The 13,831-nt window shown below is 47.5% G+C and overlaps 1 protein-coding gene across 1 annotated transcript; it reads right to left on the bottom strand.

Moving 5' to 3' along the window:
* Positions 1–7,635: 7,635 nt before the first annotated feature.
* PIM3 (Pim-3 proto-oncogene, serine/threonine kinase) lies at positions 7,636–13,760 on the bottom strand. The gene is made up of 6 exons (XM_081878095.1): positions 13,032–13,760; positions 12,288–12,397; positions 12,060–12,110; positions 11,212–11,575; positions 9,741–9,917; positions 7,636–9,410 (listed from the first exon to the last, which is right to left on the bottom strand). The coding sequence occupies exons 1-6, from the start codon at positions 13,114–13,116 to the stop codon at positions 9,226–9,228; spliced, it is 972 nt and encodes a 323-aa protein (XP_081734221.1). The 5' UTR covers positions 13,117–13,760; the 3' UTR covers positions 7,636–9,225.
* Positions 13,761–13,831: the final 71 nt, after the last annotated feature.

The raw sequence follows: 13,831 nt of genomic DNA, 5'->3' as shown, positions 1-13,831 counted from the left end.
AATTAACATTCTAAGTTAAACTAATTTAAGAATATATATATATATATATATATATATATATATATATATATATATATAGTATGTATGTGTATGTGTGAAGTTAAATCTATAATGACATTAAAAAAAAAAAAAGAGATGGGGAAGAAATTTGTTTCGGCTTGCACTGAAATGCGAGCTTGCCATTTGCACTTCCTGATACAAGTGAAATTTGTATTTCTCTGAATTTGGCCGTACTGGTCTCCAGCCAAGCAATAGGTGCAAAAACGCACATACGAGGATAAAGCGTGCATATTAATATTCACATATTAGTGAAAGGAAAGCACAAAAATGCATCTTTGGGGAAGTTGCTTTATGATAATGTGCATTTTGATAATTGCATCGGAAATGTGTAGATTGGGAGAAAGGCACACTAAAATGTTTGACACATTTCCTTGAGGATTCCCCCCCCCCAAAAAAAAAATGGAAAACTGACGTGGAAATATGGAGAACTCACTGGAAAAATGAAAAATTGACTGATTTGGCCATTCCACCTGAAAGCAATCTCTACCGAACTCAGTGGGACATACTTCTAAGCAGTGGCGTAGCGTGGGTTGTCAGCACCCGGGGCAAGGCAAGTCATTTGTGCCCCCTAACCCGTGGATTTGCACCCCCTAACCCCCAGATGTTGCGCCCGGTGCGGCTGGCCCCCCCTGCACCCCCCACACTAGGCCACTGTTTCTAAGTTGACAAGCCTAGGACTGTGTTGTTAGTTACTGAAGCTTTGCTATATGCCAGCAAACATCATTTTCAGTACCACTAAAAAGTGGCCATCCCTAATCCAAATACAAAGGAGTACAGTGGTACCTTGGTTCTCAAACGCCTTGGTACTCAAATGCCTTGGTTCTCAAATGCCCCAAACCCAGAAGTAAGTGTTCCGGTTTTTGAACGTTTTTCAGAAGCCGAACGTCCGATGCAGCTGTCGGCTATTGTTTCCGGGGCGCCTGCACCAAACAGAAACTGCCCCTTGGTTTTTTATTTCAGAAGTCAAACGGACTTCCAGAACAGATTAAGTTTGGTGCTTTTGTTTTTGCTATTTATTTTGCATTTTTGTTTTTGAAGCTTTTTCAGTTAATTTGTTTTTGTGACTGTGTGGAACCCAGTTCAGCTACTGATTGTTTGATTGATTGTGTGACTGCAGAAATGGATAAAAGCTCCCCATTCAAACAATGACTACCATCAGTGCAGGTAAGGAAATAATACTAATTTTAATTTTTATCATCTACATCTTATTTATTTTATAGTATAGTACATTGATTACTGCTTTCATTTTATGGATCAATTGTCTCTGTTTTAGGGGTTGTTTTTAAAAGTCTGGAATGGATTAATCTGTTTTGCATTACATTCTATGGGAAAACATGCCTTGGTTTTGGAACGCTTTTGATTTGGAACAGACTTCCTGAACGGATTAAGTTTGAGAACCAAGGTACCACTGTATGGTAGAATTTTTCTCAGTTGCATCCAAAATTCCCTCTTCTACACTATTAAAATACAGGAACATTACCTTCTTTTGTTTCTCCTCTACCTGCTCCTAAGGCTGGGTAATAAATATAACTCAAATAAAACACATTTGCTTTTGTTTTCTAAAAAAAAGGGCGGGGGGAATCCCGAGCTGCTTCCAGGAACCCGGAAATATTTCCCTTACTGGTTGTGATGGTATTGTTGCCCAGCTGATCAGAATAATACTGAGCACCGTGCAGCTCAAGTGAAGCATATCTCATTCAACTTAAGCTGAAGACGTAAGCAGGGAGGCAACTCTGAACTCCTGTTGAATTCAGACGCACTGAAACATGTGCTCACCACAAGGTTTCTAGGTCAAATATTCCAGGGTGACGAATGTCTGTGGGTGACCGCACACATTACCGTAGCCGGAACGTCTGCTACGAAGCTAACTCATTCGTCAAATCCCTTTTTGCAAACATGATGTACTGATTGTGGAAAGGCAGACAGCCTCTTTGTTTTTGAACTCAGGACAGAAGCGTCGCAGGTAAATAGATGTCGTCTACTCAGTTTCCGCTGTGCCCTAGGAGATGTTTAAAAAGAAAATTGCAGCATTGTTGTCTATCATTTATTCATAATGGAATCCTTTCCTACCTGGTGGAACATTTCAGAAGCCGGCCTGCGCTGCTTTTTCCATTCTTAAAGACACCTGTCTACAGGTGTCTGCAAAACAACCGTGGCTTCCAAAGAAAATGTGCTTCAGTTGGACCAACAGAGGGCGCTAAACTACCATGTGGAAGGCAGTTTAGTTGCTTCGTTACGGCATTATTTTGTCGAAGTAAACATTATTATTATTTAAACGCACTAGGAAGAAGAAGAATGAAGAGACATGGCTTTGGAGATGTATTTGTTGCAAGGGGAGACGGGGACGACAAAACCCTGTGCTTGACAGCTTTTCGTAGTGGAAGCAAAAGTTTGTCCCAGTGAATAGCTCAGTCGGTTAGAGCGTGGTGCGGACAACGCCAAGGTTGCAGGTTCGAACCCTGTATGAGACAGCTGCGTTGCGGGGAGTTGATCCTCAGGGTCTGTTCCAATTCTGCAATTCTCTGATCCTAAAGACTGAAATTGACTATTTCGAAGCTGTTAAACTGACTGGTGGCAACTGTCGAAGCCAACAGTCCTTGGACAGATTAGACAAGTGTGAAAAGCCAAAGCAAAATCCGGTAAGACCGACATAGGTGGGAGTGATTCCAGTCTAAAACCCACATTTCAATAGGAACAGCACAGGGGGCTGTGAGGTCCTTGCAAAATTGGTTGGATGGCAGAGCTTTTCCATTTGGGTTGCTGTTTCTTTCCCTGAACCGGCTCTGGTGACTTTTGAAGCAGTTTAGCAGGTGATGCTGAAATGATATAAGCCTAAGCTGCTAAATTGCTAAGTGTCAGGATGCTGCGGAAGGTGCTGGAGCAGGTTGCTCAGCAAAAACCGAACAAATGTGGGGGAAAAGAGAGACTGGAATAGGATTTGCCAGTAAGAGGTTTCACCTGCTAAATCCCATCAGGCACATAGCTTCTTGAACTGGCACAATAGTCCTAATATTAATAGTAGTAGTAGTAGTAATAATAATAATAATAATAATAATAATAATAATAATAATAATATCAATTTGTTATTTATACCCCGCCCATCTGGCTAGGTTTCCCCAGCCACTCTGGGCAGCTCCCAACAGAATATTAAAAACACGATAAAACACCAAACATTAAAAACTTCCCTAAACAGGGCTGCCTTCAGATGCCTTCTAAAAGTCAGATAGTTGTTTATTTCTTTGATATCTGATGGGAGGGCATTCCACAGGGCAGGTGCCACTACCAAGAAGGCCCTCAGCCTGGTTCCCTGTAACCTCACTTCTTGCAGTGAGGGAACTGCCAGAAGGCCCTCAGAGCTGGACCTCAGTGTCCGGGCCGAACAATGGGGGTGGAAACGCTCCTTCAGATATACTGAGCTGAGGCCGTTGAGGCCTTTAAAGGTCAGTACCAACACAAAATGCTGGGGTGTGGAAGGCACTCCACTTGTCTTTCCTCCTGAGATCCAGGGTGGTTCCCTTTTGAAGGAGGACACAACTGTGTATGCCGCACAGCCTGCATTGTGCCCCCTTATCCAGGTTTCCCCTCTCTGGTGAAGTGCAGGATGCTGTCCCGTGTTGCAGCAAGCTTTAAACGCCGGGGAAGCAATCTTCACTGCTTGATCACCTGCATCTCAGTTTCCATGGGCAAAAAATAAATAAAAAGTTAAAGGGCCCCTGGACGGTTAAGTCCAGTCAAAGGTGACTATGGGATGCAGAGCTCATCTTGCTTTCAGGCTGAGCCGGTGTTTGTCCACAGACAGCTTTCCGGGTCATGTGGCCAGCATGACTAAACCACTTCTGGGACAACAGGACACCGTGACAGAAGTCAGAGCACATGGAAACACTGTTTACCTTCCCGCTAGAGCGGTACCTATTTATCTACTTGCACTGATGTGCTTTCGAACTGCTAGGTTGGCAGTGGGAGCGAGCAACGGGAGCTCACCCCGTCGCGGGGATTCGAACCGCCGACCTTCTGATCGGCAAGCCCGAGAGCCTCAGTGGTTTAGACCCCAGCGCAACCTGCGCCCCTCTTTTCCATGGGCAACTGGTGATGCATTCACAAGACGTCCCCGTCCTTTCCAACTTAACATTTGGAAATTGGAGAAGTCTGGGTTGAGAAGGGATGCTCAAGGTTTGAAAGTGGGAGAGATGCGGCTGTTACAGTATGCGCTTCGAGGTAGATTTGTGTGTGCCAACTTAGCCGCCATGTAATTTAACACTGACCTAGAAAAGCTTGATGCACATATATAATGACGTTGGCTTTCCACTGAGCACAACTAGGAGGGAAGATCAACCTCCACAGTGAAACTGCTTGGAGGGGATTTCTGCTTATCTCCCTCATCTACCACACCTTTCCTTACCAGCTACATTACAGGAGTGGTTTTTGTTATAGGTAGGTAGCCGTGTTGGTCTGCCGTAGTCGAAGCAAAATAAAAAAAATCCTTCCAGTAGCACCTTAGAGACCAACTAAGTTTGTTATTGGTATGAGCTTTCGTGTCTTTTTGACATCTTCATTCTCATACCTTTAGCTGACAGGGGGAAACTGCATACAGAAAACTAAAAAAGAGAGAGTAGGTGCCCATTTAAGTTAGTTGCTGATATTCAGCAATTTTTGAAAGCTTGAAATGGTTGGCATCCAGTGTGTTTCGATGGTTGGCATACAGTGTGTCCATAAATTGAGCTGGAAGATGACAACTTTCCCTTCCAAGAGCAAATGGGAGAAGGGATTATTTCAGGATTTGAATTGGGGCAGGGCTGCTAAGGCAATCGAGACAGGATTTGCTCTGTCAAAATAAAGCCCTCCTTTCCCTGTAAATCAGCAATACAAAACTTGTCGGGCCATTTAGTTTTGTAAGAAATAAAAGAAAGAACTCCAGTGTTTCAAAGCCTCATAAAGGTATCAACAGTTCTGCTGGATTAGCACTAATAATTCCAACTGAGGGCTATTCTATGAGGGCATTGAAGAGTTTCCAAGACTTTTAAGTGCTTAAAGGTAAAGATAAAGGGGACCCCTGACGATTAGGTCCAGTCGTGACCGACTCGGGTTGCGGCGCTCGTCACGCTTTATTGGCCGAGGGAGCCGGCGTACAACTTCCGGGTCATGTGGCCAACATGACTAAGCCGCTTCTGGCGAACCAGAGCAGTGCACAGAAACGCCGTTTACCTTCCCGCTGGAGTGGTACCTATTTATCTACTTGCACTTTGACGTGCTTTCAAACTGCCAGGTTGGCAGGAGCAGGGACTGAGCAAAGGGAGCTCACCCCATAGCGGGGATTCGAACCGCTGACCTTCTGATCAGCAAGTCCTAGGCTCTGTGGTTTAACCCACAGTGCCACCACCAATATGAGCATCTCTCCAGGAGCACTGCAAATGTACTGGAAAGGCACATGCTACCTGTCCTGTCTCTCTGCCCAGATAGATAAACAAACTTTGCATATGGAAAGCTTGCGTGGCAAGGAAGGGTTTTAAGGAGACTTCTCCCTGTCGTGGAAGGTGGTTGTTTGAAAAAGGGAAAGCCTTTATAAACGTTTGCAGCCCACTAACTGGAGTAGCCCCTCTGAAATTGACAACCCCATGTGTGTCATGTCCGCCAATTTCAACGCATCGACCGAAATTACTGGTCGATTTGAAACCTCCAGACACAGTGCCAAGACAGGTCTCTTCAGAGGTTCGACTTTGGATGAAACCTACCAACCCTTTAGGGGCCATGTGGTGTTTCCCCTCCTAGGTGACATCATGCTGGGTCACAAGGAAAGGGTTAAATGAGTGTGAAGTGATTGGCAAGTGGGAACCCAAGGGGAAGAGTTGGAGTTAGAGTTGTGAAGAAGTCAGTCAGGTGTTAGAGAAGAGAGAGGGAGGATAAGTCTGTGGGTTGGGATAGTTTGATGTGAGAGAGTGAGAGAATCTGTTAAGAGGAGTCAGATATACAGTTGGAATAATCAGTTAGAAGTTATTAGGAAGGTATAGGCCAGTAAAGGTCCGTATAGTAAAAGCTATGGTTTTCCCAGTAGTGATGTATGGAAGTGAGAGCTGGACCATAAAGAAGGCTGATCGCCGAAGAATTGATGCTTTTGAATTATGGTGCTGGAGGAGACTCTTGAGAGTCCCCCATGGACTGCAAGAATAAACCTATCCATTCTTAAGGAAATCAGCCCTGAGTGCTCACTGGAAGGACAGATCCTGAAGCTGAGACTCCAATACTTTGGCCACCTCATGAGAAGAGAAGACTCCCTGGAAAAGACCCTGATGTTGGGAAAGATGGAGAGCACAAGGAGAAGGGGATGACAGAGGACAAGATGGTTGGATAGTGTTCTCGAAGCTACCAGCATGAGTTTGACCAAACTGTGGGAGGCAGTGGAAGACAGAAGTGCCTGGCGTGCTCTGGTCCATGGGGTCACGAAGAGTCGGACACGACTAAACGACTAAACAAGGCCGGTAAAGAAACTAGATTAAGAAACTGACAAGAAAAATTATCTGAAACCATAAACTTGTTAATGCTTCTAAAATAAACTTGTTTGTTTCGTTTAATGTTAACAACTGTCTGGACTCTGTGTGTACCAGAGAGAAACGGGTTGGTGGCAGCGGGGAAGCAATCACAGTGGTGGCACAGGGATCAATAGACCGTCCAACGTCCGGGGACCCTGTGTGATCCTCACAAGCCAGTGTCCAGGAACTCTTCCTCTGTGCATTTTTGAGGGCATCCCCCCCCCAAAAAGCATCTGCGTTTGCAAAAAGTACTAACAGACCCATTCTCTCGCTGTTTGTGTGGGAAGTTTTTAAGACCCCTGCTTTTCCTTTGTGGGAGCGAGGTGGGGCAAATACCACCAGCTGTCTTGACTCTGTGTAAAGCTAGATTCTCTGTAGGATCAAGCGTGGGAACAACTTATGGGATTTAACCAAGTGGCTATGGTTAGGACCATGGGCTACCAAGCTGCCCCAATGGGCTTCCCACTAGGGAGAAGTATGGCAACCTGTTGCGTTGGAGAAGTAGTTATGCGCAGCCCAGTGAGTGTGTATTGATTTCAGGTGACATCACACTTGTGAAGGCAAAGGCACACGAGGATCTCATGCCGTTGCTTGAAATCATGCGAGGATAAGAGTAATCTGGCCTGCAGTGCTGGCGGCAGCCATTGTGAAACAGTAACATCAGGCCAAGCTATTTGCTTGCGGCCATTTGTGAGGTGGCCTGTAGCCCAGTTCCCATCACCCTCTAAGAGATGTGGCAAACTTTTCTGGCCCTCCAGATGTTGTTAAACTACAGCTCCCAACACCCCAGGCTCTTGGCCCTGTTTGCTAAGGCTGATGGGAGTTGTAGTTGAGCAGGGACCGTAGATAGCTCAGTTGGTAGAGCATGAGACTCAATCTCAGGGACACTGGGCAAGATTCCTAGGTAATCCTTGTGGTCCCTTCTAATTCTGCTATTCTATTTTTCTAGGATATGGAGGGGCAAAGGTTCCCTTGCAGTCTCTTTACAAGTATTGTACCGAGAACCACCGGTATCTGGACAGCTGAGTTCAAAAGGAAGAAGCCACACGGGTTATCTACAAAAAAGTTTAATTGAAATACCTGTATAAAAAAATATGATCTCCATACATTTCACACTGTTAAACAGAAGAGAGAGAGAGAAAATTCATATCCAAGTTGCATAAATGCAACCAGATCACAGAACACACGGCTATTAAAATAAATTAAGGTTTATGACTCTGCCACGCTTCCTTCCAGAGCCAATGCACAAAGACTGTATAATGTCAATAATTTAAAACCCTTCCAAACAGCATTACTTTACAGTTCTGGTATGTAAATAATACCAGACAAAAAGGCATACTGACTAACTTTTAAAGTCACTCTAGTTCCCTTAAATTAGACTTTGTACAATTTTCCATCTTCCAACCCGAAATGAAAAAAACAAAAAACAGGTATGGTCAGACTTTTTAATTCTTCTTCTTCTTCTTGAAACAAAAAAAACAAACAAAAAATGGAGAAAGAGACAAGAGAGGAATGCAAAAAACTAGTTGTGGACCAACCACTCCTGTCACAGGAGCAAGAGAGATAAAAAGCACAGTGTTGGAATAATTCTACACAAATAAATTAGCTAAAATAAATATAGTCACAGATTGAGACTGTGAGAGGTCTTCTAAACTCCAGACAATAAATAAAACCGTATAATACATGGGGAGGAGGGAGGAGGAACAAAAATTTACAGAAACACATTATACAGGTATGGAAAAAAAACACACACACAAAGTCCTTGAATATTGCATTGATTGTGCATTTAACATGCCCATACATACATATTTTTTTTAAGACTTGCAGGTTGGAGGGGGTTGAGAAGGGGCCTTTTTGTGTGTGTTTGTGTGCCCAGTGGAAGAGATGATGAAATGAAGTTTTGAGTGAGTGTTCCTGATAAAACAGCTGAGAACATGTGCAGCCTATTGGAAACAGAGTGGGGAGCAGCAGAGGTCATCTTGGAGGGGGGAGTCGGGGGAATGGGGAAAAGCGTGGGGCGCAGGGGGGGGACCGGGAAGGAGTGAAATGTCTGTGTTCAAGTATTCCATCGCCAGAGGACGGGACTACTTCATTCAATCACTGAACATGTTTTCCCAGGGCATCATAGAAGTTGCTCTCCGCAAGCACCTTTTGCAGCGGGGCTCGAGGGAACAGGCTCCTATCATGCGCGGGGTCCTCTTTGGACATACACAGCTCAAAAAAGAAAGTCCCACTGAAGCAGCTTTCAAAAAGGCACTCAAAAAAGCAAATAAAATCTAGTCCAGGCTCTATGAGAGCAAAAAGGTTTTCACCGTGTTATTTTAAAGAGGTCACTGCTTTTGCCTTAAGGAAAAAAAAATAAAAGGGGGCAGTCTTTGACTAAGTACTGGCCCCACAAACTCCCAAACAACAGCGTTTCCAAAGGAAATTTCTCGTTCCAAAGCAGAAACCGGCAAAAAGGGGGGGAAATAAAAAAATCAAGTCCCTCCGACAAAGATTCAGACTACAGGATAATGAATGCAATTCCCCCCCCCAGCCCCTCCTACATATGGCAGCAGCAGTAGCAGCACTCTGGTCTCCTCCCCTCCCGCCCCGCCCCTCTCGTGGCTCCGCCCCTCCCGCCGCAAGGTCCTCGGCAATTTCACAGGCTCTCGTTGCTCGAACTTGTGCTGGAAACATCCGTGTCAATGGTCCGTAGCCGGATGTCGCAATCCTCTGACTTGGCGACGTCCGACTTGTGCATCCAGGGGTGTTCAAAGATCTGGTCGAGGGTCGGCCGGTCCGAAGGCCTCAGCGAAAGGCACCATTTGATCAGCTGCTGACATTCTGAAATGCAAAAAAGGAAGGCGAATGAGGAGGAGAAAGGGGTTAAGGTCCCATGCGGTTGTTTTCAGATTACAAAAAGGCCAAGAATTCGCAATGGCCTGTGGGAGAGGGCCCCCCCTCCATGCCTTTTAGGGGCCCCATGATAAGAGATCAAAACAATATCGATTTAATCTCGGTTGACAACGTGATCAATGGTCAACGTCTGTTTTGGCTAGTGATAAAATTGGCTAGTTAAAACGGTTTGCTGGTAAAATTAAAGACGTATTGGGAGATAATTTGGTGATTTTGACTGCTCGGGGGGGGGGCGCGTTCCTCCGACACCTCACTTACCAGGCGAAATTCTTCTCCTGAAGTATAGCCTCCCCCTCAAGATTTCTTCGTCTTGCTCGAAAGGGATGTCACCACAGACCATATCGTATAGGAGGACGCCCAAAGACCACACAGTGGCGGATCTCCCATGGTACCGGTGGTACCGGATCCATTCCGGAGGGCTGTATACTCGTGTCCCTGAGAGAAAAGATGGCGAGATTTGTTTTACGTTGGCTGAACTTTCCGTCGAGATCGTGCAACAACCTGGGCGCATGTGCGTATATTTTAAAAAAAACGAGCCCTGTTTTTGTTTTTAAAAATCCACACCACACGCAGGCTGGAAAATTCTAGAGCTTATATCATGCCTAGTATTAGGTCACATTTTAATCTGGCCCCCCGAGGTGGTTCTATTCCCTCACAGCGGATAGCGCAGATCTCCATCAGCTGACTGTTTACTAACATAAAGCTCGCTTTCCCAGAGCACGTGGCGTCTGCAGCACCGCACCAAAAATAGACACAAAGGACAAAGGGAGAGAAGAGAAAGGGGAGGGAAGGGAAACAGAGAGAAAAAAAAGGTGAAACTCGGGTCTCGCTTGCTATATATAGCTAATCAGCTTTGATCGGTTCCGAAAGCCCGTTCAAACCGGCCACTTTCCTTGTGAAAATAAATCAATGAGGATAATTCTCTCTTTTTTTTAAGCAGCAGAGAAATCTGCCTCTCTGCGTGGAGCTTGCTAGCAACTGCCCTCCCTCTGCACTGAGCTGTTACTTGGATACCAAATAAAAAAAAAAACCTCAGTTCGTGATGATGAAGGTCACATGGCCAGGAGGCTCCGGTTTCACAACAAACAGATGCTAAATGCTGCAGCTGACTAGAAAGAGGGAAGCAGGGAAGGAGCCCCCATTGATATCTCTCTCCCTTTCGCTCCAGGGAGGAGGGGGGAAAAACAAAACCCCTTTCCCCACCCATAAGGGAAAAACAGCAAGTTTGAGAAGCCAAGTCTCCTTTTAACTTGAAAGAAGGGAGGGAGAACTCCCTCTCTCCTCCTCAATCTGCAATGCAGGGTTTTTCTAAAGCATCTTCAGGGTAAGAGGAATGGGGAAGGGTGGGTGGGTTTGGAAGGGGGGGGGGATATAAACCCAAGAGGGTCACAGATGGAAAGGTTCGCAGAGGCAACGCCTGAGTCAACCGTAAACACGCCGCCCTCTAGGAAAATGCCTTTTTTATCCTTCCGAAGGCAGGGGAGGGAAAAATATAATTATATATAAAGTGCTACGTCACAGCCTGGAATCGCTTCTCTTCCTACGCAACTCGCTGCCCCCCCACAAGCCGCCTCTGGTGCGAAGGATTTAATTGCCAGATCTGTTACTGGCTGCTACAGCAGAAATATCTCGTTGGTGGTAGGTGGCAAAAATGTGACTAAGAGAGAGGAGGGAGAGAGAGAGAGGAATGAGAGAGATTGAGAGGTTCTGGGTGGGAGGGGGAGCCTACCATCGAAATCCGTGTAGACGGTGTCCTTGAGGAGGGCTCCGGAGCCGAAATCGATCAGTTTTAGCTCCCCTGTCCTCAGATCCACCAAGAGGTTCTCATCCTTGATGTCTCTGTGGACCACGCCGCAGCTGTAGCAATGGCGAACGGCCTCCAGGACCTGTCGGAAGAAGCCCCTGGCCGTCTCCTCGTCCAGAGCTCCCTTCTCGGTGATGAAGTCAAAGAGGTCCTTCACCAATTCGGGCCGCTCCATGATGATCAAGTAGCCGTCGGGCCGCTCGTACCAGTCCAGTAGCTTGATGACCCCGCGGAACCCGGAACCCACTTTCTTGAGCAGAACGATCTCTAAGGGTACCATAACTCCACCCTGAAAGCAGCGGCAGGATGAGGGAAGAGAAAGGGGGGGGAAGGAAGACATGATGAAGCTTTCAGAATATCAAGAAGGGGAGGCGGGGAAGGAAGGGAAACCCCCCCTTTCTTGGCCATCTGAAAAAACCAATCGCGGGGCTTCCTGCAAATGGAAACTCCAGCAGGGCAGGGAGGCTGGAGCGAAGGGGAAGCCCAAAGACTGCTCTCTCTCCTGCCGCAGTCAAAAGGGGAGGGCGGGAGGGGGGGTGGGAGGAGGAGGAGAAACCCCGCCAAATCTCCCCCCTCCCCGGAAAAAACGTAAACAATAACAGAGGTCGGAGAGATGGTGGCGGCAGCAGCAGCCTGGAGGGCGGGGAAAGGGGACCCCCACAAAACAATAGCTAGCCCTCCATGATAAATGCAGTTGAGGGGGGGGGCAGAGAGGGGGGAGAAGCAGAGCAAGGGATAGCACAAGGTTTTTTTTTGCGATTCGGGATACTTACAATCGTGCCCCATTCTGTCACCCTCTCCCTCACGACGTGTTTGACGGCAACCTGGGGGCGAGGAGAAAGAGAGGGGGTTAGGGGGAGGTCGGGTGGCAAGGGGACATCGCCTCGCTCTGGGGGGGGGGGGGCGGCCGTGGCTGGGATTTCCAGCTACGCACGGTGGGGGGGGGGGCTGCGGGGGTGGAAGCAGCAACAAAAGCCTCGTGGTCGGGAGTCTTGTCTTACCGGCAAGCCATCGGAGATGCGGTTCCCGGCATAGACTGTGCCAAATCCCCCGCTGCCCAAGACGGAGCCCACTTGATAGATCTTATCGAACGGCTCCTTCTCCACTTTCACTAAGAGGCGGGAAGGAAACAAGAAGGGGGGTTAGAAAGGGGGCGCCGTCTGGGTGTATCGCCGAGGGCACCTTAGGGAGAAGGGGAGCCGTCTCACTCCAGGGAGAAAACACACACACACACGACACACCAAAACCGTCCTCAAAACAAGAGCCACCCACGAAAAGGTCGCAAGTGGAAATCACCCAAACCACAAACTCCAGCAGGGAGGAAAGCCAGTTGCAAACAAGCCCGTTTGACGTGGGGAAGGGGTTTTCACGTGTCCTTCCCCTCTGCCATCCTCGGGAGGAATTCTCCCCAAACGCCACCGACTCCCAGCCATGTTGATAGGTTAAGGATGCCCCCAACCCAATCCCCCGACGTGGGGTGGGGTGAAATAGAAACCACATAAAACCCAACCGCGAGAACTGGGTTATCCGGAATCGGGTGTGTTTCTATCCCCGCAAAATAGCAGAAAATCTAGCCCCACTGCCGAAATCATGGTCAGAAAAGCTGCCCCAGCCCCAGCGACGCAGAAGGCTTACAGAGCACATACATCTCTCTCTCTCTCTCTTCCCGCGCAGGGAAAAAATAAAAATAAAAACGACCCCCCCCCCCGGGAAAAAAGGAGAAGCAAATGTCACGGGTTGTTTACCTGGTTGGAGGATCTTGACGGGCAAGTGGTCCATGCTGGTTGGGTTGCAGAGGTGAGCGAGGGATCCGAACTTGGAGAGTAACATCTTCCAAAAAAAAGGGGGGGGGGACGGCTGGAAGGGTCAGGAAAAAAGGGGGGGAACCACCACCGGGATGCGGAGATCCGACGCCCCCCGCTCCCCTCGAGGTTGTCAAAAGTCAATGGGCAGAAAACGGAGAAGGGGAGGGAAAAAAGGGGGGAGGACGATGAACAACACCCCCTTCCCCCCCAAAAACAGCTGATGAGCGCAGTTGAGAACAGACAGCGACGGAGGCTCCCAAGACGGAGATCGCGACTTGTAAGCAGCTGTCGAGGGTTGCGAGAAGGATCTTGCAGATCTCTTTTCCCCCCCTCTCTGATGGAAGAAAACACCCCCTCCAAAAATATATTGGTTCCCGGAGACGAGCAGAGAATCCCAGACGAAAACAGAGGAAGAGGGGGAAAAAAACCCCTATATATGTATATATTTATTATAAATATAGAAGGAAAAACAATGATCTCTGTTGCTTGGTCCAGGAGCCACGAATTATTGTTGGTTTTTTGGGGGGTGGGGGGAAAAAAAAGGATCCCACGCGAGACGAAAATCCACTCGGCTGGAGCCCGCGCGGCTCCGAAGTCAATCCAGCGCCGCAAGGGAGGCGCGCAGCTCCGAAGCAGCAGCAGCAGCAACTCAGCCTCTTCCCGGCAGCGCTCGCCTGTTCTGAACCTTTCGCTCCGCGGCGCCGCCTCTTCTTAACTCTCGATATTTCGCTGCGCACTCG

This window comes from Podarcis erhardii (assembly GCF_964252035.2).
Source record: "Podarcis erhardii genome assembly, chromosome: 10".
Classification (NCBI taxonomy): domain Eukaryota; kingdom Metazoa; phylum Chordata; class Lepidosauria; order Squamata; family Lacertidae; genus Podarcis; species Podarcis erhardii.
The sequence above is the reverse complement of the archived record's forward strand: the minus strand, read 5'-3'. Positions and strand labels throughout refer to the sequence as shown.

What these genes read in the sequence shown, in the direction of transcription:
- PIM3 (XM_081878095.1), bottom strand. Translation starts at nt 13,116, where the DNA reads ATGTTACTCTCCAAGTTCGGATCCCTCGCTCACCTCTGCAACCCAACC. An exon ending in CGTCAAGATCCTCCAACCAG is followed by an intron (nt 12,398 to 13,031) that starts GTAAACAACCCG and finishes CCCGCCTCTTAG; the next exon opens with TGAAAGTGGAGAAGGAGCCG. An exon ending in GCATCTCCGATGGCTTGCCG is followed by an intron (nt 12,111 to 12,287) that starts GTAAGACAAGAC and finishes CCTCGCCCCCAG; the next exon opens with GTTGCCGTCAAACACGTCGT.